This window comes from Suncus etruscus, chromosome 2 (genome assembly GCF_024139225.1).
Source record: "Suncus etruscus isolate mSunEtr1 chromosome 2, mSunEtr1.pri.cur, whole genome shotgun sequence".
Classification (NCBI taxonomy): domain Eukaryota; kingdom Metazoa; phylum Chordata; class Mammalia; order Eulipotyphla; family Soricidae; genus Suncus; species Suncus etruscus.
Window position 1 is genome coordinate 35,163,771 of NC_064849.1, and position 26,407 is coordinate 35,190,177.

The 26,407-nt window shown below is 49.3% G+C and overlaps 2 protein-coding genes across 2 annotated transcripts in view; one reads left to right on the forward strand and one right to left on the reverse strand.

Moving 5' to 3' along the window:
* On the reverse strand, positions 1 to 24,706 carry IGFBP2 (insulin like growth factor binding protein 2). Its single transcript, XM_049767438.1, has 4 exons — positions 24,179 to 24,706; positions 5,065 to 5,297; positions 4,683 to 4,823; positions 1 to 512 (listed from the first exon to the last, which is right to left on the reverse strand). Exons 1-4 carry the CDS (start codon positions 24,606 to 24,608, stop codon positions 348 to 350), a joined length of 969 nt encoding a protein of 322 aa, XP_049623395.1. The 5' UTR covers positions 24,609 to 24,706; the 3' UTR covers positions 1 to 347.
* The window catches only part of IGFBP5 (insulin like growth factor binding protein 5), a 147,388-nt gene that overhangs the window by 26,203 nt on the left and 94,778 nt on the right, over positions 1 to 26,407 (forward strand). The gene's annotated exons all lie outside the window — the stretch shown is intronic.

A 26,407-nucleotide genomic window follows, 5' to 3' on the forward strand; every position in this document is an offset into this window, starting at 1 on the left:
TTTATTTTTCCTTTCTTTAATCTTAAGCAAAAGAGACACAAGGGCTTAAAAATAAAAATTTCTTGCAGCTCCTCAAACCTTGCTGACAGACAAGCAAGGCTGTACCAAGACAATCAGCCTGGATTCCCCACAAGGATGGAGAGGGATGTGGGCATAGGCTGGCCCAAGAGTAGGAGGGAAGGGGCAAGGAATATGTCTAGGCCGGTGCTGATTTCTTTCCAAATATAAATACATGTGTCAGAACTCCTGGAAAACTCTCTCCTGCTGCCACTTAAGTGCCCCCCTCTCTCTGTCAGGGTACAGAGAGGGGGTGAGGGCAGGGAGGACTGCACACCGGCTGGCTGGGTTCACTGCATCCGTTGGGTGTGTCCCCCACGAGCCTCATGCTGTTCATGGTAGAAGAGATGGCACTCGGGATCCCCACGGATGGTGGGTGCTCCCTGGATCACTTTGCCGGTGTTGGGGTTTACACACCAGCATTCCCCACGCTGTCCGTTCAGAGACATCTTGCACTGCAAAGAGATGAGGACCATGAAGGACATGATTATGGCCACTGCCTTTCTGCCCTGGCTGCACCCCCACATTTCTGGGGCCACTGAGGCAGCAACAGGCAGGTGTCATCTTGTAGTTGAGTTTGTGAAACAGGTTTCTGATTCCTAGATGAGCCTCCCAGTTCCCACATGTTAGCTCATGGTCCTGGGCAGCTGAGAGTGTCCCATAAAGAGCCTCATCCCTGTCCCCAGCAACGTTATGAGTTGCCCCTCCCTAAGCCCAGGAGAGCCCCAGGTATAGAGTTGTCAGACTGTCGCAGGCAGTGAAACTTGCACCCCTCAGAATTTTGGAAACCATCTCCACAGTGTTCACTGACAATTGAGGGGGAATCTAGATAGTTGTTAATTCTCACGTCACCTGTGACAGGAACCACAATGGGTGACCCTAGACAGGTAAAGAGGAGAAAGCTCAAAGTGGATGTGCCACTTGTCCAAAGTCATATAGCTCAAAAGCTCAGCAAAGATTTATACCCAGGCAGACCTTATTCAAGCTCCCATCACCCAATTAATTATTCTTGTAGAACTCAATCCCCACAGTGACTCTGGGATGTATGCCAGCATGACTTAGAGAGAAGAAAGCAAGAGGCCAATGCTGGGAAGGTAGAAAGTGGGATCCCCAAAGATCCTCACAGCCCTGCACCTCCATGTCTGCAAGCACCTCCCCCCTCTATATCAATAGGGATCACTAGGATCACTGGGACAGGCTTGTTTAAGTACCCAAGTTAAAAAAGAAAATTAAAAAGCCAAGTCTCTGGAGCCACAGGGATAGCACAATAGGTAAGGTGCTTGCCTTGCACAAGGCCAACCTGTGTTCCCATGTGATTCCCTGAGCATTATAAGAAGTGATTACTGAATACTACTGGGTGTGGGGGAAGAAAAAAGGAAGAGAAGGAGGAGAAGGGGAAAGAGGAACAATAGCACTTTGACCTCTCCTCTGTTGGTTGTTGTCTGGAGACCACACCCAATAGTGCTCAGAATTTACTCCTGGTCCTGCACTCAGGGATCACTCCTGGTATACACAAGGGACCATATAACGTGCCAGAACCTAACCCAGGTCAGTCACATGCAAGGCAAGCACACTATCCAGTGTATTATCTCTCCAGTCCTAAGTTTCTTTTTGCCTGTTTTCTTTGGGCCCAGCCATGATGGGGCGGGTGTGGGGCTTCCAGCCATGTTTTACGGGCCATGTGACACCATGGATTAAACCCAGAGCTCTCTGGCCCTTTGAATCAATTCCTAGGTTTTTACTTCTATGTCTTCTAAGACTCTAGATGCTTGGGGGCAGCCAGTACTCAGAATCTCTACTTGGGGCCAGAGAGATAGCATGGAGGTAGGGTGTTTGCCTTGCATGCAGAAGGATGATGGTTCAAAAACAGCATCCCATAAGGTATCGTGAACCTGCTAGGAGCAATTTCTGAGCGTAGAGCCAGGAGTACCCCTGAGCGCTGTTGGATGTGACCCAAAAACAAAAAACCAACAACAACAAAAAAAGAACCTCTACTTGACACCCAGAGCAGGTGATCCTGTCCGCCCCTACCCATGCTTCTCAGCCAGAGAGAATCACACCACACCAGAACTCTCCTCCCTCTGCATGGGCCATATGTGAGAACACGAATGCTAAGAAAATGTCAAGGGTCAACACAGCCAGCCACTAGCATTGCCTACACATCCATGTCTGTGCTGAGGATACTGATAGAAAACTGCATCCAGCTTACTCAAAGCATGCAAGAGGCTGGGGAGGCTCCAACTCCAGCCATGGAGCTGCAAATAGTTCCTGAGCACTGCTGGGCAGAGCACATCCCAAAATACTTGACACTCTCACTTACTTTTCTCTAATGCACTCAGAATGCTCTTCTACCATTTCTTTTTTTGTTTTGTTTTTGTTTTTGTTTTTGGGCCACACCCGGCAGTGTTCAGGGGTTACTTCTGGCTATCTACTCAGAAATAGTTCCTGGCAGGCACGGGGGAACCATATGGGATGCCGGGATTCGAACCAACCACCTTAGGTTCTGGATCGGCTGCTTGCGAGGCAAACACCGCTGTGCTATCTCTCCGGCCCCTCTTCTACCATTTCTTTAGTTTTTTTTTTTCCCTGCAAAGCCAGAAATCAAAACCAGGGTGTCTCACATATGAAGCCAGCACTCTACTGCTGAGCCACTTCTCTGAGTCCTATTTATTTGTAGTGCTTTTCTTTTAATATTTCATTGTATCACCACGAGACACACTTAAAAAATTGTCCATGGTTGAGTTTCAGTCATACGATGTTTCATCACCCATCCCCCCCTTTATCAGTGTGGATTTCAATGATTTTTATTTGGGTTTTTCTATTTCTTCCCCATCCTGAGAGATTTGAAAAAGTGAGGTTACTTAGAGGACTGCTTCTTTGAATAGTTTACATCTTTTTTTTTCTCATAAAAGCCAGTGATGAGATGGCAGGGATATGGGGTTGCACATAGAGTGATTTCCTGCTCAATGGACCTGAAGGATGAACGGGCTCACTCATGCTGGAAGACATGCCCTATCAGGGACTGAACTCCACCCCTGAGGCATATCCCAGACCTAGTGCTCATGGCTTAAATAAGTGATGCGTGATTCTGGCAATCTATTCAAAAGGCCAGTCCCGGGACTGGAGTGACAGCACAGTGGTATGGCATTTGCCTTGCATGTTGCTGACCCAGGATGGACCCTGGTTCGATTTCCAACATCCCACCTAGTCCCTGGAGCCTGCCAGGTAAAAGTTCTGAGAGTAGAACCAGGAATAATCCTTGAGCGCTGCCGGGTGTGGCCCCAAGACCAAAAAAAAAAAAAAAAAAAAAAAAAAAACCATATTTGTCTGCGTATAAGACGACCCCCTAATTTTGCAGTTAAAACATAGGTTTAGGCCTATATTCGCTGTATCAGACAGTACGTTCCTGTGCTGCAACTGTATGTACCACAGTGAGCCAATCACAACAAGCAAAGGTTCAAAGGTTATACTTTAATAGACTTCCTCTCTGACTCTGGCCAATCTGAGCAGGCTTTTTACAGTGTAGATTCGGATCCAGAAGATTGTCTAATTTGCATACATCAAAAGCCTGCTTGGATTGGCTGAGTTAGAGAGGCGGTCCGAGCAGCCTTGCAGTGATTGGTGCAGGATCGAGTTGGAAAATTCGTTTTGTGACAATATTCAGACAATTTTCGTTTAGCAGCATATTGAAACATTTTTTCTGGATATACTTGGCGTATAAGATGACCCCCGACTTTCGGTTGACTTTTTGTTTTTAGCATATAAAAATATTTTTTTATTAAATATATTTTTTTATCGGTTGACTTTGTTTGTTTCAAAAGTCGTCTTATACGCCAGAAAATATGGTTTAAAAAAATGCCAGTCCCCTGTGCCAAAGCCTAAAACCAGAGTTTAATCTCTAGCACTACCAGATTCCCCAAGCTTCACCATGTGTAGCCCCCCCCCCCCCACCAAATAATACAAAATCCCTTTGGTCTCACCACACCTTGTTAACAGTAATCTGTGGGGGTAGGGGAAAACCTGGCAGTGACCAGTGGTGATGAGCATCAGGGAGCCCAATGTCTCTTCCCCAGAGGATTCAAGCTCGGTCTGGCAGAAAGCTAGGTAGGGCTGGAGGTCAACCTTGGACAGTCCCAGGACAGCAGGACAGCAAGTCATATCTGCCCTACCCCATCAAACAGTCAGGATCCCCTTCCCCTGAATGCACATGTACACTTATACATACAAGCACCATCCCCTGCACACGCACACAAAAGCCCCATGACTTGCAAAAACACATGTATGTATACACATACATGTAAGCACCATTCTTTGCACACATGCATGCTTTGCACATACATGCTTATGCACATACATGCAAGCACCATTCCCCATACACAAGCATGCAAGCCCCACCCTCATCCCCCTAAATACACACATCCTCTGCACAGACACCTTGCCCCATGCCCTGCAAACACATACAAACATGCAAGCCCCATCCCCTGAGTATACACAACGCACACACACGCACACACGCACACAAACACACAAAACCTCATTCCCCTCTCCAGTATCATGTAGAAATCTGGGTGTTAGGAACTCTCAAAACCACAGCCCCACACACACACTCTGTGGCTCTGTCTCACCTGCTTGAGGTTATATAGACCATGCTTGTCACAGTTGGGGATGTGCAGAGAGTAGAGATGTTCCAGTGGGCCACGCTCGTCGGGAAGGCGCATAGTGGAGATGCGTTCCAGCACCTGGTCCAGTTCCTGCTGGCAGGGGGTCTGGGGGCCCCCAGGCACAGATGGTTCAGAGCCAGCACCCCAGCACCGGCTTACACACTATAGCCAACTGCACTCCCTCACTTGAGGGTAAGAATCACACAGTTAGCAGGGGCACGATGGAAGGCAACAGTGACACCCCTAAGAAGATGGGACCCTCTCTGATAAGGAGGAGCTGGAAGAGGCAGCTCACAGCCCAGGGGTGCGGGAGACCCCAGCCCTCCCCACAGCCCTGACCCCTCACCCTGGGAGGCGGCGGCCTCAGCTTCTTGGGTTCGTCCAGGCCCAGGTGGTTCTTGCCGCCCTTGCCCAGCTGCCGGTGCTGCTCTGTCACCTTCTCCCGGAACACTGCCAGTTCCTTCATGCCCGACTTCAGCGGCTTCCTGCTGGCGCTGCCACCACCTCCCAGCATATTCAAGGACCCGTCCACGTGGTTCTCCACCAGCTCCATCTCAAGGACTTGATCTTCCCCAGTCTCTGCACAGAGGAAGGGAGAGATGATGTCCTAGTGTGAAGAGAACAAGCTGCCCCCTGCCCTCCTTTCACAGACAGAGCTGAGGGTGGTTTTGGAACTAAAGATGGGATGACCCCAAATCCAGGATTGAAAGCCAATCAACAGACTGGGGTGGTGGTAGAAGGCTTGGGTCAGCCATCTCCCCACCTGGAGACCATGACAGAGCAGAGAAGGAAATACATCTTACATGCCCCGCCTTGGAATGAGTGGAGAGAGTCTTTATGGGGGTGTCACCAACCTACCTAGGACACCATACAGATTCTCCACTCAGGCACTGAAAAGGCTGTAAGGGGTGGAGACTGGCAATCAAACTGAGCACAAGATCATTGACAGTGCTGTGTCTTAGGAGCCAATGTCAGGCCAGAATCTGAATTTCAACCATCACACCCCACATTGCAACCCTATGGCCCCCAACCCAGCTGTGGGGGACAGATATGCTTCCAAAGCTACCATTACAGATTCCAATGACTCTGGTGTCTACGTCTCTGTCTCCTGCACCCCTCCTGAGGGCACTGAGCCCTAGCTTAGTCACACCATCTTCTCTCACTGTGGGTCTCCCACCCCATCCCGACACGCCCACATGCAGAAGTCTCTCAGCTTTCTTAAACCAGCACAAGAAAACCTCTGAGTACAGCAGAGAGGGTATTTGCCTGGCACATAGCTGACCTGGTTTCCATTCCCTATATGGTCCCCTGAGCCTGCCAGGAGTGATTCCTGAACGCAGAATCAAGAGTAACCACTGAGAAACGGAGAATGCCTGCCTAAAACAAAACAAACCCACCCACCCCCAAAAGACTCTTCTTTGGAGTGGCATAGAGGCTATCACCAGGTCCAGGAAGTTATTGGCCTAATCTGGCACTTTCTCACCCAAAAAGGGGGGGCAGGGGAAAACCGGGCAGGAGTTCCCCTGCCTAATGTCTGTGTATCTGGCTTCCAAGGCTACTGCAGAAGAAAATCAGCAAACTCCAAAAGCAAGAGAAGGCAGGCGTGTGGACAGTAGCTGGAACCCAGTGCAGGGAGAAAAGAACAATGAGGAACCTATACATGAGATCTAGGGGGAACCCAGTACCGAGCTAACAAACCACCTTGATCTCAAAGGGCATCCACATTGTGTACCTCCAAAACCAAAGTTACCCCCAAACCAGAGTAGTGTTGATGAAGATCTTGGGACAGCATAAAGGGAGGGGGGAATAAAAGTCATTTTCTACAAAAGGGTTTCTAAAGTGCTCAAGAAGTAATACAGTGAGGAAGGCATTTGCCTTGCATGTGGCAGATCCAGGTTCAATCTTGGGCATCTCATATGATGTCCTGAGCCCCAGTGGAAGGGATTCCTGAGTACAGCGCCAGAAGTAAGCCTGAGAAATGCTGGGTATGGACCAAAGACTGTCCCTCTCCTCCTCCTCTCTCTCTCTTCCCTCTCTCTCCTCCCTCTCTCTCCCTCTCTTTCCCTCTCCCTATCATTCCTTTCTCTCTCCCTCTTTCTCCCTCCCTGTCCCTCTCCTCCTCCTCCTCTCTCCTTCCCTCTCTCCTCCCTCTCTCTCCCTCTCCCTGTCATTCCTTTCTCTTTCTCTCCCTCTTTCTCCCTCCCTGTCCCTCTCCTCTCTTTCCTTCCCTCTCTTTCCTCCCTCTCTTTCCCTCTCTCTCCCTCTCCCTCTTTCTCCCTCCCTGTCCCTCTCCTCCTCTCTCTCTCCTTCCCTCTCTCTCTTCCCGCCCTTTCCCTCTCCCTGTCACTCTTTTCTCTCTCTCCCTACCTCTCCCTTACAGAAAAGAAGAAAAAAGAAAAGAAAAAGGGAAAAAAAGGGTTTCTACCCCCAAGTGGTTAAGCTTTAGAAAAAAATTAAAATTGGGTGGTTTCAATGAGCAAGCCCTCTCAGAAGTCCAGAAAATTCACTCCAGGAGGGCTGTCTCCTCAGGGGCTCTGGGAAGCTTGGCTTTTACCATAAACAAATCAAACTCAGGCTGACCAGGTCCCAAGAGCCAGCCTTTCCACCCAGCAGGGAAGGGCAGAAATATTTGCTGTTATGCTGGGGAGCAGCCCAGGGCCACTGCATATTCAATTAGTCCCAGGAACCCAACCCAAACTGTCCTTGCTTGCCATCCGCCCCTTCTGGGTGAAGCCACAGAAATGCAAGACTCCCTCAATATTCCCAGTTCCCCAATTCAGCAGCCCACAGGCTTCCCAGAATAAAGACGCCTGGGCGTCCCTGTGGGTACCTACTCCTGTTCCAATCTCCAGGGACTCCAGGGACCACTTCTGGGGCTAGCCAGTTGGGGCCAACCATAAAGAAACCCTACTTCAAGGACAGAGAGATTCAAAGGATTGGAGTATATGCCTTACATATGCGAGGCCCCAAGTTGGATCACTGGCACTTCATGGACAGTCCCCAACAACACCAGGTGTGTGCGCGTAGAACCACCAAGGCCTATAGTCAGAGCATAACTAGAAGTAGGTCCCAGGATCCCTGAGCACTATTTGGGAGTTTCTTCCTGACTCTTAAAATGAACCCCCTTTTCTCTTCAGATTCCAGACGTAAGGGTGAGAAGCTGGCTAAGGCTGAGAAGAACTCGAAAATAAAGCCAGAGTCAGATGGTGGCAACCTCCTTCACGCTGATCTTTGGGGCACAAAAAAGATACTGACACCAGGAGAAATGCTTGTTTCCCACCAACACTGTCTTAGTTCTCCTACCTCCTTCAAACTTCTCTACCCCTAAATTCAGAGGCAATCTAATATGCTGGGAGATGAAGGTCATTGTGTCCACTCTCATGGCCACCCAGATTCAAGGCCATTTCTTTCCACTCCACCATCGATCGCCTCCTCGCCTACAAACATAAGGACACACAAGGACCCTGCACAATGACCACACAGGGCCTCCCTCAGATGTATGTGGGAGCCCAGGGAAGGAAGACAAGAAGGTAAGGTGGGTGGAGACCAGCCAGTGCAGCAAGCAGATGGAGGACAGTGTCTCTTCCCTTCCAAAGGATTGAAGAGTTCAGGTAAGGGGCCAGGGACATTATTCAAGAGCACTTGCCAGCAAGTATGAGGGCCCATTTCTGACATGGACACCACAATAGAGTGATAGCACAGTGAGTAGGGTGTTTGCCTTGCACATGCATTCAATCCCCCCTACCAGCATCCCATATGGTCCCCTGAGCTCACCAGGAATGATTACTAAGTGCAATGCCAGAAATAAGCCCTGAGCACAACTGAATGTAGCCCCAAAACCAAAAATTAATTCATTGATTTTTAGTTTGGGGTTTTTTTGTTTGTTTGTTTGTTTGTTTGTTTGTTTGTTTGTTTTTTGGGCCACACCCAGCAGCACTCCAGTTACTCTTGGCTCTGTGTTCAGAAATTGCTCCTAGCTCCGGAGACCATATAGAATGCCTGGGATCGAACCCACATCCATCCTGGGTCAGCCTCGTGAAAGACAAATGCCCTCCTGCTGTGCTACCACTTCGTCCTGAGTTAATTTTTAAAAACACAAAGAGAGGGAGAAAATTTTTAAGTTCAAGTTCCAAAACTAAATTTTCTAAGTGCATTTCAATCATAGTAATACTACTCGTCTGTTCCTTGCTAGACAAGTTCCTTAAGCTTTCTGTGCCTTCACAGATCATGTGTCAAACATCAGCAGGGCCCACCTCCCAGGGACAGTCCAGAGGATCAAAGATCCTATGTGCATTTCCACGCCAAACACACAGCAGACACGCCCAGGGCTGCTCTCAAGCCAAAAGAACTATGTTCCCTCAGTCCCAAGGTCTTCCCATCCATTCTCTGATGAGACACAGGAGCATGCGCAGGAAAGCATTCCAAATACAGCACTCAAGTAAGAGATGGAATTTGCCCTGAGAGCAAAAATACCAAGCTAGTCTTTTTTTATTCTTGCTGAAGAGTTAGGTTCAGAATAATATTTATGAAGCAATCACTTCTGCCTGCCACTCCATGGGCTGCTGCACAAAAGTCACTCGATGAAAGATTCTTAGCGACCAACTCACATCTCCAGAAAAGCCTCTGGTACATAATAAATGAAGAAGGGTCCCCTGACATGATTTCCTGATGATTGGTGAGGGGACACAAGGAATATAGGTCTGCTCTGATGTTCCAGCATATATCGATGTCAGACTTTCACAAAGAGAAGTAGAGGAGAAAATAGATGAAAACAGAGAATCCAGGGCTGAGGAAGTAGGCACAAGTTCCCTCTGCCATGCACCTGAGCTACCTTACCTAGATTCTGCCCTATGCTGGAGCTAAGAAAACCAAAGGTTATCTATCATTCCCACAAATTTTTCCCCCACAAATATGTGATCATTGTCTATCCCTCTTCCTCTAACTCATTTCACTCAAGTATAATACTCTCCATATCCATCCATGTATAAGTAAATTTTTTATGTCTTCATTTTTTTTTCTAACAGCTGAGTAGTATTCCATTTTTTATATGCACCATAGTTTCTTTATCTACTCATCTGTTCTCAGGCACTTGGGTTGTTTCCAGGTTCTGACTATTGTGAATCGTGCTGTGATAAACAGAGGAATGCAGAGGGCTTTTCTGCATGATGTTTTTTGAGCCTCGGAACTGCCTCGAGACAGGCAGGGAGAGGATGGAAGGGAAACTGGGAATATTGGTGGCAGGAAATGTGCACTGGTAAAGAGATTAATGTTGGACATTGTATGACTGAGACTCAATCAAGACAACTTTGTAACTGTAACTTCATGGGTGATTTAATTTAAAAAAAATTATTAAAGAGGCACAGATTGTCCCATTTCATGCAAACACAGCCTCTTTGCCATCATCCATGGGCTTCACTCCTAGCCTGGACTCCCAGTCTCACCTACCTAGCCAGGAAGGGCAGCTGGGAATGAATGTCCCAGAAGATTTGTCTAGCCAATTCACGTCCTGATTCTCGAACTTCTTCAGAGCCCATCTCCCTGTATTTCCACCCCCACTCCATCAGAATCTCTCTGCTTTAACTCTGGAAGCCTCACTCAATGAATTCAAATCTGTATAGAACTGATTTTGTCATGGAGCCTGAGTTTCTGCCCTGAGTTCTCCATTTCACACTTGACTGTTGCTGATGCTGATGCCCCCAGAAAAAACACCTCCTAACCCAATACATATTTTTACAACCCCTAAGTGGTCTTTTACTGTTCCCATCATCTTGCAATTTTCTCCTGAGCCCACATTATAAGGAACTGGAAACATAAGCTCTGGGCACACTTTAGCAATCACGTAGTCTACCCTCAAATATCTCAGTGACCTCAGTGGATTCACAGGTAATAAATAGGCTTATAGAGTCATCAAGGGCTGGTTCACAGGTCCTGAAAAGTGGTGTTCCTGGTTCTACATTCTCTGGGCACAAAACCTACATGGCTTCTTTTTTTCTTTTTTCTTAATTCTCCTAAAATACAACCTATATGAAATACCAGAATAAAGATTAGCATCTTCCGTTGTTCTGGGACACCTATAGAAGTGGAGACTCTACTGACCAAGTTTGATGGCAAAGAACACCAAAAGCATGAGTGTGCCATCATTCAAACTCCAAGTAGGCAAAGTTAAATCTTGGGAACGCCCCCATTTCTCTTTGAATGGGCAGACTGGGGTTGAATATTGTCCTCATCTTTCAGTGTCCTGATAAAAGAAATGCCTCCTTTTCAAGGCCTGAGGCTTCCCACAGACATCTGGCAAAGAGGCAACCTCCCCTCATCTTTCCTACCTATTGCCACAGGGGTTTGAAAACAGGCCAGAGATATGCTCACAGAGGACCCCCTCCGGAGATTTCTAAAACATGTGGTCATGGCATTATCTCTTCAAAGCCTGTGTCCACCCTCCAGAGCTCTTCATAAACACCAGCTTCCGACTGAAAAAGCAGGGGCAGGGAGGGACCAGGCTGAGGTAGACAGTGAGAAAAGAAAACAAGGAAGCAAATTCCACAGTGGTCCTGAGGCTCTGGGGGCAGGGTTGTCCTTGAAGAATCTGAGAAAAGGGGACTCAGAGGGCAAACAATACTATCAGTTTTGACCTTTGTCCACAGGGCCACAGGGTCCACACACACTTTCTCTCTCTCTCTCTCTCTCTCTCTCTCTCTCTCTCTCTCTCTCTCTCTCTCTCTCTCTCATATAAGATGCTCAGGATCAAACCCAGGTCAGCTGTATGCAAGGCAAAATGACCTACAAATAAGGTAGCCTGCAGTGGTGCAGAGGCCCCCTGACTGGGTTGAGGAGGAGCACCAGCCAAAGGACTTAACTTTCTTTCATACTCTTCAGCCTGAATGCCAGGGCCCACCCAGCAAGCCATGTTTCTTCTTCCACCACAGCATGGGAAGCTTCAGGAAGTAAGTCCTGAGTCCATGCTATTTGCATGCTTTGGAATCAAGTCTGTGTGAAGACAGGAGAGCCAGAAGGGAGGTGCTCTGGGAGTGTGATTGGGTCATCTTTTTGGGAAAAGATAGGCTTCCATTATTGGAATAATAAAAATGATGGGCCAGAGTGATAGCACAACAGGTAGGGCATTTGCCTCACATGTGGCTGACCTAGGTTTGATCTTTGACATCCCATATGTTCCCCTGAGCCTCCCAGGAGCAATTTCTGAGCGCAGAGCCAGGAAAAACCAATGAGCATCACCATGGGGTGTGAATCAAAAATTTTTTTCTTTCACTTGCATTGGAATATATATCCAGCTCCAAGGACTTGCTTTCTTCAGCGACAATATTAAAACATTCATTTAGTTTTGGCTATCAATGCCTGGGGTGGAGATCAGGGAGTTTCTGAGGTTTTTGTTGTTACCTTTAGATTTATGGGGTCACAGATTGAATGGACCTAGGACCCATTGCATACATGACATATGCTTTCCTCCATAATAATAGGATTTTTCCCCAAATGCTGTGCTCAGGATCTTCCAGAGCCACATCTGCCAGTTTATGCTAATAGAATAGAGGTTGGCCACATGTAAGGCATGATCTTCAATCCCTGTATTTACTTTGACCTCCAACTTTCATTTTTTGATTATGTGGCACCAAGGTTGAGTCCAGGCTCCAGCACTTAATAGTGCATGCAGGTGAGCTCTTCAATCACAATCCTAACCCCAAGATTTAACTTTTGGGGGTTTTAAGCTTTACATCTGGTTATGCACAAGGATTACTTCTGGCTCTCTACTCAGGAATCACTTCTAGCAAGCTCAGGGGACAATATGGGATGCCGATGACCGAACCTCATCACCCCATGCAGGGGAAGCATCTTAACCACCTACTATCTCTCTGGCCCAAGAAAAATATAACTTTTAAAATGCTTTCAGTTGCTTTTCTAGATCTGCTCAGATATAAAGGCATTTGGGAGTATAATAGCTATAGATATGCAATCTGCACATAATCAATGACAGTCAGGAGTAACCTGAGCTAATGGAGCTAACAGAGAGAGCCCCTAGCTAGTGTCTGACTGGGGACTACACATCCTGTCACCCTCTTCCAGCATCTCCCATCCCATCTAGATGGCACTGTAGCAAAAGTGGCCAGGAGGAAGTCAAGGCAAGGAGCCAGCAGAAGCATGAGACAGGATAAGAAGGCTGTTGGCCTCTCCCAGCAACTGTCCCCACACTTCAGATCCGCTCTTGGGCCCTGAAGACCAGCTCATTGGAGTAATTAAGACCGAGTTCCCATCCCCTCTTCTCCATCCTCACAAGTCAAAGCTTTCTGCTACACCAAGCCAGACACTCTGAAACCCCAAAGATACAAAAAGCAACGAAAAACCCACAAGGATGTCCGGGGACTGCTGGCCACACTCAAAGCAGCACAAGAAGTGTCCTGAATATAAATAAGCATCTTTAAATAGGTCAGCATGCTTCTCTGCTTCTGCAATGCAAAGTTCAACTCCTGTTGGGAGAAAATTCGCATCCCCTCAATGGGCCTCTTTGCTTCTTCTCCTCTCTAAGAGGGAACAACTCAATCCAGAGATGAGCAGCACTGACTCTGGATTGTTCACCCTTCTGGAACAGAGTGAGGTGACTTGACCTGGTAGGAGCCAAGGAGCAGTAAGGGTAGAGGGCACTGCACCCGAGGCCCCGGCTGCTCCCTGCAAACCCCACAAGGTTGCAGATCTTAAGACTCAGAAAACACTTTCCCAAAGTCAAAGAGAGAGAACAGGGGTTAAAGCATTTCCCTTGGATGCAGTCAGCCCAAGTTTAATCCCAGGCACCACATAGGGTCTCACAGTGTGGCACAAAGTCAAGAATAAACCCTGAGCACTGCCAGGTGTGACTAAAACCCATCCAGCTCTCCAAAACTTTCCAAAGCACAGAGCAGCTATTCGAGTAAGCATCCCCATTCTAGTCCATCACCACCATTACACTATACTGTCTCCTCTGCCTGGATAAACTCAACTAGTCAGAAGTCTTATAACAGGAGCCGGAGTGATAGCACAGCGGTAGGGCATTTGCCTTGCATGCTGCACACCCGGATGGACCCATATAGTCCCCAGAGTCCCCAGGAGCAGCTTCTGAATACAGAGCTAGGAGTAATCCCTAAATGCCACCAGGTGTGGCCCAAAAACAAAAACAAAAAAGAAGTCTTATAAATCAGGCGGTTGCCCTTCTCATTCTGCACTGTGGGCTGAGGCCAGAGGGGAAGGGAGGGGCCTGGAGTGGTGGTGCAAGCAATACGAAGTCTGCCTTGCAAGTGCTGATCTAGGACGGACCGCAGTTCTTTCCCCCAGTGTCTCATATGGTCCCCCAAACCAGGAGTGATTTCTGAACTCATAGCCAGGAGTAACCCCTGAGCGTCACCAGGTGTGGCCCAAAAAAAAAAAAAAAAAAAAAAAGAGAGGAAGGGTGGGGATCAAGCCAAGTCACCAATAATCTGACTCCCTAATGCACAGACTGTGAGTAAAGGGCCCTCCCAATGTACTTGCCCTTGTTTTATCAGCAAGCAGCCCAACAGGGGTGATAAGCCTTATCTCCCTCCTGCTTGATCAAGAACTCAAGGTTGAAGGCAGGCACATAGTCAGAGGCCAGCCCAAGCCCAAAAAAACCTTCACCACCCAGCACAGTATTTGGGCACCTAGACAAATATTACCCATATCTGTGCTTTACCTTTTTCTTGTTTCATGAGGTCCCCCTCACTTTGCCTCCTTTCACCTGCCATGGGTCGTCAAGGTCAGCTGACCCCACCAAATCTAAAAAATTCTGGCTACAGGGTTTTCCCCTACAGGCTACACACACACACACACACACACACACACACACACACACACACACACACACACACACACACACCACATACACCCCTGTCACTGATGCTATAGAAATTAATGTATTATCAGCCAATAGAAGGAGTAAGTGGGGCACCAGGAGGAAAGGCTGCTCTCGCTAAAAGAGGTCTTTATTTACTTTGGGGTCACACTCAACCTTATTTGAGGCCTACTGCAGGTCTGTGGCTCAGAGGTCATCACCAAGGTGCCTGGCACCAGCCCTCCTATATGATTGCAAAGCTGGGTTCTAGCTAGCTGCACTATGATCTGGGTTTCTTTTGAGAGCAAGTGCAAAGACGGAACCAAGGTTTATAACAGATCACACACCTAACTTTGAATCAAAGATTCTAGAATGGCTAGGCATCTGAATCTGGAAGTTAAGACAATAGACCTGAGAGACAGAGGAGAAGCACAAAGAAACATTCTGGGTAAATGATGCCCCAGTACTGCCTCCCAGGAAACAAGCAGTGAGGTGACTCAGGGTATCTCTTTGGAGGGTCCCCAAATGAAAGCCTAAAGACCCCTTTCTGAGTCTGTGTCTTCTATCTGTCATATGGGGAGGATTCTGGGGCTAACCAGAGGAGAACAGGGTAAAGGACCAGAGGCACTGTGGTACACGCGGAGGATGCCTAGAACAACAAGTTGATATATCCTTTCCTACATTTACCCTGGGAGCACCGAGATCCAGTGCTCCCAATACCCCTTCCTTCCATCCAACCTGGACCTCTCCAGTTGGAAGCACCTCCTTCCCATCACCCCACCTTGCCAAGCTTGGTCTTTCTTGTCCAGGGCCCCTACCCCAGGACTTCCTGGCCCCCAGAGTTCAGTTCTTGAATGAGCACGGACCCTTAATAAGAAGCCGTCTGGGCTGGGCTCCAGCCACTCCAGCAGGGTCTGCAGGCCAATTCTCTGGCCCAGCTGCTGGAGGCCCGCCAGCCCCTGCCCCCTCTCTCCCCAATCTTCACTCCTCCCTTGCCTTCCCCCCACACAGCCAGGAAGAGATGTGGGGCCCATGGCCAGAAAAGGCCCCACAGCTGCCAGATACAGTCCTCTCCCCAGGAAAAGTGACTACACACCACTAGGGTTCTTTCCGGGGAAGCTGGCTCTCTGTGCAAGATCTCTCTCTGCGTGCTGACCTACAGCTACAGCCCAGAGCCCAGCCAGGACAGATCTGCCCTGCCCAGGAGTGGCTGGCAGGGATAATAGTGAGAAGGCAGCATTTTCCAATAGGAAAAAAGTATATCCCATAGAGCAGGGACAAAGAAGAGAGGAAACAATCACTCTGAAGGCTGAAAGCTAAGAGTCTTCTCAGGACTGATAATTCCCCCCCCCCTTAGCCCCCAAAGCTAGGTTGGGTCCTAGGGGACTGTATTTGACTAGAATCATAATGATTTCCAACCAGCCCTAACTCAGGCATTCCACATTTCAATTTCCTGGTCACCACTGGCTCAGATGCCCAAGAACAGTCCTCATGCCTTTGTTCTCCAACAAGTGATCACTCTGAGGGCCCTCTGGGACCACATAAGGAAACATATTGAAGGGGGGGGTCCCCACAAGCATTCCTAAGTGTCACCATTCTCCCAACCTCCTGCAAAAGATGATGCTGAGCCCCACCCCCTGACAGGGAGTGAGATTAACTCTGGAGACAGCGGTAAGGAACGGATGTTTTGGAGAGAACATCCAGTTTCTTTGCCAGGATCACGTTCAACTTTCGGGGCCCCCTAGGTTCAGACAGGAGAGATCTAAAAGCTTGTCTCTTTCCTGGAGCAGGAAATTGTGCTGTGGGGAGTCTTCTCTGGCTGACTTCACACTCTGACATCCCCTCTCTCTTCTCTCTCTCCCCCTCAATTTTTCTCCTCTCTCTCTCTCTCTCTCTCTCTCTCTCTCTCTTCTCTCTCTCTCTCTCTCTCTTCTCTCTCTCTCTCTCTCTCTCTCTCTCTCTCTCTCTCTCTCTCCCTCCCTCCCTCTCTTTCTCTCTCAGGCCTGTACATTTTGGACTGGACACTGCTGTTCTGAAGCCTGGGTCCCATCCCCATGAAGGGCTACCCACAATGGCACCCAATCCTGAAACCCTGATAAAGAGTTCTGGGCAGCCTGCTCCTCTGACCAGGAGGGCAGTGAGATTCTCTCCATGGGCCACCCTGCAGGTAAAACTTAGTCCTGGGTTGCCAGCTCACGAGCAACCCAGAGGCCTGGCTCTGGGACCACCCTTTCTACCCATGAGCTCCCATAAAGCCTAGAGTCAAGTCCCATCCCAAGCATGGTCCATGGAGCTGGAGAGATAGCACAGCAGTAGGGCGTTTGCCTTGCACACAGCTGATCCAGGAGGCACAGTGGTTCAAATCCCAGCATCCCATATGGTCCCCCATGCCTGCTAGGAGCAATTTCTTTTTTTAAATATATAAAATCTTTATTTAAGCGCCCCATGATTACAAGCATGATTGTAGTTGGGTTTCAGTCATAATAGGAGCAATTCTGAACACAGAGTAACCCCTGAGCGCTGCTGGGTGTGACCCAACCCCCCCCCCCCCAAAAAAAAGGAATCCAAGCATGGTCCATCTTGAATATCAGAACCCAAGTCCTCCACAGCATGACTGAACAACACTGACCAACAGGCCCTAAACACTGCTGGTCACCTAGGTTTGTTCTGTTTGCGAAGTACAGTTCTATTCCCCTTCCTAAAGGTTTCATTCACATCTGTCTGGGAAAGAGGCCAGACAGTATGAATGTTCCTGGTTTATAGGTGAGCAAATAACTCCTTGCAAGGAAATCCCCAGTGCTTAGAATGTGTGTGTCTTCACTATCTTGTGCCCCGTACCTGCCTCTCCCTACTCTCCCTCCCCACCCCAGAAACATACAACAAATGCAGCTAGTGTTATCAACCCTGATTTGCAGATAGAAAAACTGACTCTTAAACTAAAGCCACTTTTTTTACCTCAAGTTGAGATCGTGAAGATCCATAAGGATCCATTGGGCATCCATTGGGGATGAGGGACCTGCTTGACCATCAGGATGTCTTTATCTAGAGACAAAGCCTTAGAGAGATGTCGTCTGGCAAGCTTAAGGTAGCTAATGAGCGTGTGACTCTACTGTGTGCTAGCCACTGTCCAGGACTAGAGTGGTCCTCACATGCATTCCAGGCAGGAGAGATAAGCATCTCCTGGATCACTTTGGCTATCATCACCCAGGCACTCAGAAGTAGATCTGTTAAGGACCTTAGATCCACAGAGAGGAGAGCAAAAGTTAGCTGCTTCCCCCACTGTCTGTTTCCCCAACACCCCATTCCAACTCCATTGCCTGGGCCCTGCAGGCTCACTGGGACTCTTTTATCTTGAACTCCCCAGTATTGGATGTCTCAAGAGTCAAGGAGATGCAGGTTGTGATCCTGGTAGTTATGACCCATGGCCCTTAGGCTGCCCATATATGATCCATTGACAGAAACAGCCCTAGCTGACAGGGTCAGAGACTCTCTTCCGTGCCATCAGCCCCACTCCCTGGCCTGGCCCTACAGGCTGAGGGACCCTGAACCCTAATTAGGTGTCCCCTTAACTTACCACTTACCTGCAACTGGGTCCCAGAAGCCACACCTACAAGATGGAGTTTTGACTTTTGCTCTTGTAGATGTCAAAGCTACCATAGAGGTGGGTTCGGAGAAAGATGACCAGCTTTGCTTTCTGCCTGCTCTCAAGCATCATGCTGGCTACAGGGAGCAGAAGAGTGCAGGTGGGCCTGAAACACCTGCAATCCAATCTCCAGATGCACTGGACAGAGAGAAGTATAACTTGCTTTTCAGAGCCCTGGTTCTAGTAGAAGCAGCCTAGTTTGCACATCCTCAAGGGGAAATGGCCACTTCTTTATCCACAAAATCTACCCTGCACCTCAATAGTCAAGCTTCCCAGTTGTTCCTAGCTTTTCCATCCATTCCCAATCACTTCCAGGGCCTTCAGTCAATGAGATGGTATGGGGGAGGGTGTCTGAACTGGAATTTCTTCCAGAAGAAGAGCTTTCTTCTCGAGCTCTGCTTTCCTGCTCAGTCTAGATCAGGCCAAACAATGTGGGGGAAATAAGGAAGGGAAAAGAGAAGAAACGATGGAGAAAGAGAGAAGGAAGAAGGAGCTGGGAAAAACAGTTACAATTGCTGGCTATGGAGTCTCTTTAAAAACAAAGCCCCAAGAGCCTTTGGTAGGGCTGTAGTATTTGAGAGTCAACCACGAAACCCAATGTGGGCATTGTCTGTTTATTTTTCATTCCTCTCTTCCCTCCTCAGCCTCCACCCCTGCATGCTGCACTCTTATTTTCCATTTCATTAGAACAGCTTCAACCTCCAGACCTAGCACTGGTTCATCCCATGTTCTATGGGTTGAACAGTTCATCTGAGAATCTGGCCAGGGAGATATTAGTGATTCTGTCCTAGACCTCAAATGCTTGAAAATAAGTGCTCAGGAAAGCATGTAAGTCTCCTCAAGGGACAAATGAGCTCCGGTCTCCTGACTCAAAGGAATAATTTGGCCTGGCACTGACACTGTCAAGCTAGGACAAAGCTGATGCTAAAATACACTTAAGTTTCCCTTTCCCTCTGCCTGCCAGGAAACAATGGTCCACTATAGCCAAGCTTTGTATGAACAGTCTTTCAGGACTAGAGCAAATTGGGGTCTTCCTCCCCTTATCTCTCCACCATCCTTTTCAAATTAGAGTCCTTAGCCTAATTTTGCTTTTCTGAGATGTTTTAGGAATGGTAGACACGATTTATTTCCTCAAATCTTCTAAAATAAGGAACCAGATAGTACAGGAGTCACGGCATTCACTTTGTTTGCATGAAGCCAACCCGCATTTAATACCCAGTACCTCATAGGGTCCCCTAACACCAAAAGGAGTAACTCATGAGCACAGAGCCAGATATGTTCCTAGATGTGGCACCTCTCCTATCCCCTCCCCAAAACAAACAAAACTTGTAAACTACCTTGTCAGAGAAATGGGTCATAATTAACAAAGGAAAGACACTGTTCTTGTGAGCACATAGGGAAAGTGGTAGAGAAAGTAATCAGAAACCCTACCCTTTCTGCTGGGGAGGTCAACAGTTTCTGCTGGGCAGGTCAACAGTCCAAGGCAAGTGGCCTGGGAGAAGACACCCTTTTAGCCTAACCCAGCCTCTGCAGCCAGAGAACACGCAGGCTTTTCTCCCAGCTACACAGCTACCAGTGTATGGAGAAGCCAGGACCCCAAAAGCAATATAGCCACCTCTTCTTTCCACCACACAGTGGTGACCCAGAGTAGCAGCTTAGAAGAGCTAGCTTAGGGTGTTTTGTCCAAAAAAGTAACGGGTAGGGTAAGATGTCAACAGTCTTCTTTGACAGGGGTCCCAAGTCTCTTTCATGACTTTAAACTTAATATGCAAATTTATGCAAGAAGAGATGTAAAGCAGTGTTCTGAGCCAGAAGTTCCATGGCCTCCCCCCTTTAGCAATGGCATTGAACCACTAGCTAGCAAAAGCCTTTGCTCCCTTTTAAGCAATTCCCCCAACCAAACATGGAAAGCTTCGCTGGCAGCCCTCCTGCCCCCTGTCTTGCAAGTTGAATGACAGCACATTTCTATAGCTTCTATGTGCAGAGGCCCAGCCAGGCCCCTCAGCATAATCCTGGGCATTGTGCCAGGGAGAGGCGTGGTGAAGCCATTTAGCCTAGACTAGAGGTACCCTAAATTCAGAACGGACCTTACCTGTACCCTATCTCTTCCTCTATCTGTTCTACAATCAAATTCACTTTCCCTCTAATTTTTACTATAACACCATGATTTACCAAGATACTCATAATGCAATTATTTTGGGCATTAAATATTCAAACACCAATCCCACCACCAGTGTGACTAGCATCCCCAATCTCCCATCTTGCACCCTGGCCTTCCTCCATGCAGACACAAATTTACTCCATAGTGCTTGTTACAACACAAAAGCAAATGGAATTATCAAAACTTAGATCAACACTGGTCAGTTTGAAATGATTGTTACATCTCCATGGTGGGCCCGGAGAGATAGCACAGCGGTGTTTGCCTTGCAAGCAGCTGATCCAGGACCTAAGGTGTTTGGTTCAAATCCCGGTGTTCCATATGGTCCCCTGTGCCTGCCAGGAGCTATTTCTGAGCAGACATCAGGAGTAACCTCTGAGCACCGCTGGGTGTGGCTCAAAAACCAAAAGAAAAAAAAAAAAAAAAAAAAAAACATCTTTCCATGGTGTTACTAAAGTCAGTGTTTAAGATTTACTGGGCTGGGCCCGGAGAGATAGCACAGCGGTGTTTGCCTTGCAAGCAGTTGATCCAGGACCAAAGGTGGTGGGTTCGAATCCCGGTGTCCCATATGGTCCCCCGTGCCTGCCAGGAGCTATTTCTGAGCAGACAGCCAGGAGTAATCCCTGAGCACCGCCAGGTATGACCCAAAAAACAACAACAACAACAAAAAACAACAAAAGATTTACTGGGCTGTGGTTAATGTTCAAACACACACTTTAAAGGTGCTGGCTTTATATAAGATTTGGGGGAGGGGACTCCCATTCTTCCTCCAGGCCCACCCACTCCTCATGCCTCAAACAAAATTTTTTTCACCCAAAAATCCCAACTCATCTCCCCATGTGATGCTAAGTCAGTACCTACTGGCAAACTCACCCCTAACTCAACACCCAGGCCATCCCCAGGAAGCAACAAGCTCACCCCTGAATTTTGAGAACAAAGACAAAAGAGCTAAGAGCAAAGCCTGAACTGCTGCCTGGGAAGAAGAGGGTATGTTTAAAATGCTCAAAAGCAACCTGCTCAAAGAGGAAAGAATGCAGACTGGGACTAGAGACAAGCAGGAGGCAATAGCAGTCAATGTTAAAATCTGTGCACTCCCCAGTTTCTCTCCATGGGGTGGCCCAATCCATGCTTCACCCTAAGATCCTCTATCACAGAACTGCAAGCTCTCCTTGCAAAGGCCCCTGCCACCACCACCCACCCCCAGCTCTATTCTTGTCAAGCTTCCAGAGGGCTCCTTGCTTCCACATCTTGGTTCCATGCCTCCCCAAACACACATACCCCCCTCTTCCCAGCCCAAAGCACAGAAGATGTGGAAGGCAGCTGGGTACTGGGAGTTGGTGGCGAACAGCCAGGAGTGTCATCCCCCAGGCAGAGACCCTGCCCAAGAACTCACCCAAACACTTCTGAAGCCTCAGGGGGATTCCAGGGAGGAGAAAATAGAGTGAATATCCCACATTAGCTTGAAGCTTTTGGGGTTTGGGAAGGGGTGAGGTGCCAGGTTAAGAGTGAGAGGAATGAAGAGGAAGAAACAAGGTAGTCACGGATTTAGATTTACATACAAAGATGTGAAGGATTGTGCGTGCAGGAGACAGCTCCTTTGTGAACCTGAGTAATGGGTCTCTGGAGAAGTTTCCCCTCTGAGGGCAGATTGTTTGAGGGACTGTTTGGCTCCTTGGGAGTTTCTGGACAGAGAGAGGGAAGGACCACAGGAGGGAGGGTCCCTCCTACTGCAGGAAAAGACCTTTACAGCATCGTTTTCCTCAATAATTATTTCTTTTCTTTTTCTTTTTGTTTCTATTCTTTTTCTTTTCTCTTCTTTTGGGGCCACACCCCAACGATGCTCAGGGGCTACTCTGGACTCAGTGCTCTGGAATCACACCCCACAGAGCTCAGGGGTTTTCTTTGGAGGAGGGGAGAAGTGGTGCAGGGAATAGGGAAATCGATTTGGACCTCCTTCGTGGAACAAATATGCTGCAGCCCTTTGCATGATCTCTCTCTCTCTCTCTCTCTCTCTCTCTCTCTCTCTCTCTCTCTCTCTCTCTCTCTCTCTCTCTCTCTCTCTCTCTCTCTCTCTCTCTCTCTCTCCCCTCTTCTTATTACTCTTCTAAGAAGTGGGATGAAAGGGTTAACTACGAGCCAGCTCGGGAAGGCGGCAAGTCCAGGGTGGTAATAAAAAAAAAAGGCACCAAGGGGTTCCACTTGGAGACACCCCCAACGTGCCCAGCCCTCTCTGACCCCTAATTCCATTCCCTCTCAGCGCAGGAGGAAACAATAGCCAACCAGAAAACCGGGCTCATGCGGATGGAGGGCACAGACGTCTCTTTGCAGAGCAAGCAGGAAGGCTGCCTTCTTCCGTGGCTTTCTTTCAAGTTGGAGAAAGTTTGGTCAGACCCGCTTTTGCACCCACCCACCCACCCAGCTACCCACTGCCGCCCCTCCCAGTGGCCAGGGTTCTTGAAATATTTCAAAAGTAAGATCTTCATTGGGTTCGCCTTAAAAAAAAAAGCCTTGGGGAGGGAGAATAGGAGCCCATGAACAAAGAGGCTCAGAGCCTCATTCTGTCTCCAAGGGAGGGTTCCTCAAATTAAGCTGAGTGGGGGAGGTGGGCTAACAGTCGGGAAAGCAGGGGTGTCCGCCCCAACTATTCGTCTCTCCCGCAGGGCGCACGCCCGCATTCCCACCAGGGATTTAGGGACCGAGGACTCCCCCCGCCCCCGCTGTGGTCTCCAAATAAACTACCTTTGCTTTTCTTTTTTTTTTCTTTTCTTTTCTTTTCTTTTCTTTTTTTTTTTTTTTTTTTTTTTTTTTTTGGTTTTTGGGTCACACCCGGCGTTGCTCAGGGGTGACTCCTGGCTGTCTGCTCAGAAGTAGCTCCTGGCAGGCACGGGGGACCCTATGGGACACCGGGATTCGAACCAACCACCTTTGGTCCTGGATCGGCTGCTTGCAAGGCAAACGCCGCTGTGCTATCTCTCCGGGCCCTACCTTTGCTTTTCAACCATGTGTATGCTCAGCCCGTTCCTTTGGGGGGCGTGTTTTCCCCTTATGAAATTGCAACAAGAATGTGCTCCGCACCGCAGAATCCCATCAAAGCACCGACAGTCCCTGGCGGGGTGGGTGCGGGGGCTCTTCTGCTCCTCCAAGCGCCCCACTCCCCACCAGATGTCCTTGCGCAAGGATGGGTGTCACTGACCCTCACCTAGCAGGGTCGCCCAGACGAATTCTTCAACGCAGGCAATGAAGTCCCAACACCCCCAGGTCCGACCCACACCCTCCTCCCCAGCAACTCCTCCCTACCCCCATGTAAGGGAGGGTATGAGTGTTTTTTGGGGGGAAAGTTTATGGTAAGTTTTATGGTATAGAAAGTTGATCCCCCCGTCATGCTCAGCCAAAGAGCATGCTGACTTTTTCTTGTTGTTGTTGTTGGTGTTGGTGTTGGTTTTTGGTTTGGGGGCCACACCCGGTGACGCTCAGGGGTTCCTCCTGGCTATGCGCTCAGAAATCACTCCTGGCTTGGCGGAGGGGGACCCTATGGGACGCTGTGGATCGAACCGCTGCCCGTCCTAGCCTACCGCGCGCAAGGCTGATGCCTTACCGCTTGCGCCACCGCTCCGGCCCCATATGCAGATTCTTGATTGCATCCCCGGGGTGAATTCTGAGGTTCCCTTCTCCTCCTTTCATCTCCCGTCCCGTCCCCAACTGATCTGGACCAGGTCCTCGCTCTGGTGTCCCCTAGCAGAGATCCCGCCGTGCACTCCCTTCCCCGCAGCCAAGTCGTGGCCAGGCCCCCCCGCAACTCCTAAGCCCAAAAGTTTCTCCCCCAACTCCGTTACCTGCAACATGCTCCGGGCCAGCAACCTCATCTTCTTCATGACCTTTCTTGCAAGTTCCCCGGCCGTGCACCAGAGCCTGCAAGGGCAGCTCGGAGCCGGGGTTCGGGTAGCAGCGCAGCCCCTGCGCGCAACGCGGGGTGTACACGCCGCACGACTCGCCCTCCAGCCGCGCGCACACGGAGCAGCAGCCGCAGCCGGGCTCCCGGACCAGCTCGGTGCAATGCCCGTCGGCCTCGCCGGGGGCCTCGGACCCGACGGGGGACAGGGGCGGCGGGGGCCCGCAGGCGGCCAGGCGCTCGGGGGTGCAGGGCGGGCAGCGGAACAGCACCTCGGCGCGCACCCCGCAACCGCCGCCCGCTCCCAGCATTAGCACCAGCAGCAGCGACGGCAGCAGGAGCAGCGTTGCGGGGCCCCCGAGTCTCGGCTGCATGTCGGCGAGTGGCGAGGGCGACGGCGACGGCGAGGAAGGCGAACGGGCAGGTGGCACCGGGGCCCAGCGAGCGCGGGAGCCGCCTCCTGGGCTTCTTTCTCCTCCCCGGGCCTCGGCAGTCCGTCCTAAAGGGCCCTGCGACTCCCCGCCCCTTGCCTTCACCCCTCCTCCTTTCCGAGACCACCCCCCTTTCTCCCACTGTCCCTCCCGCGCGCCCACTCGTCCATCCTGCTTTTTCCCCTGGCTGCTTCTGTCCAGTTGACATCCATCTAGCCTCAGGCGCTCTCTCTCTCTCTCTCTCTCTCTCTCTCTCTCTCTCTCTCTCTCTCTCTCTCTCTCTCTCTCTCTCTCTCTTTCTCCTCTCTCTCTCTCTCTCTCTCTCCTCTTTTCTCTCTTTCTCCTCCTCTCTCCTCTCCTTTTCTCTTTCTCTATCTCTCCTCTCCTCTTTCTCCTCTATTTTCTCTTCTCTCTTCTTCTCTCTTCTCTTCTCTCTCCTTTCTCTCCTTTCCTTTCTCTTCTCTCCTCTCACTTTCTCCTCTCCTCTTCTCTCTCTCCGCTCTCATCTCTCTCTTTTCTCTCTTTCTCCTCTCTCCTCTCTCTCCTCTCCTCTCCTTTCCTCTTTCTCTTCTCTCTCCTCTCCTCTCTCTCTCCTCTCTATTTTCTCTTCTCTCTTCTTTCTCTTCTCTCTTCTCTCTCCTTTCTTTCTCTCCTTTACTTTTTCTTCTCCTCTCCTCTCTCTCTCTGTCTCTGTCTCTCTCATTCTCTCTCCCTCTCCCTCTCCTCCGGACACCAAACTTGGGGGGTGGGGGGATTTGGTTAAGGAGCTGGCACATGCCTGGAGAAACATGAGTGCCTTTGTCTCTTCTGGGTTTCCTTCCTGCTAGGAAGAACTTCAAAGGCTGCCGAGCAGCTCTGTGTTGGTGGTGGCTGGCTCCGAACTCACTTGCTCAGGGATGCAGAAGACTCCTCGGGACACTGTTTATTTGACCTCCAGGTAGATTTCAGTTCACTCCTCTCACCTCCCTGCATCTTTCTCAGGACCTGTCCTGGACCCGCTCCTCCTCACCCACTTTATGGACTCTGCAAGCACACATGAAAACACCAGAAACGACAACATGATAACTACCAAAAATGCAGTAAGCCCTTTTCCTTGAGAAGTGCCATGAGTGTTCCCTGAGCATAGAACCAGGAGTAAGGCCTAAGCACTTTTCAGTTTCTGAACCCTGAAAAAACTGCTCCCTCTTTTCTTCTTCTCCCTTCCCTCCCCCTCCCCATTTCAAAATAAAATAACAACAACGGATGATTTAGGGGACCTGGGTCCCACCTAGGAATTAGGTGCACTGCATTGGGGCACCAGCCCAGCTGTGTGAGGTGAACCCTGCATAAAGTCCTTTATGGCTCAGTCCAGTAATGGGGCAGGGGGCACAGAATGGCCTCCACTCATTGCTTTGGTTTACTAAGTTTTCTACCCAGACTTCTCCCAGCCCCCAACATTCCAGGCCGGACAGGCCTTAATTATCACCCTTGGTCATGTTGTGAGAACAAAGACCCCCAGCACAGATTCTTGAATGAGGAATGGACTGTGAGCTGCCTCTAGTCTAGGTTTCATTTCTTTAGACCCCTGTGCCACCCTTCCCACCACCAGACCCTCCATACTCAGAGAGAGAGAGAGAGAGAGAGAGAGAGAGAGAGAGAGAGAGAGAAGCACACTCCTGGAAATGGTTCAAAGGGCTCAGTTTGTGTTTTGCATGTTGGAGGAAGTCCTGGTTGAGATTCCTAGCACTTCATGATCTGCAGTT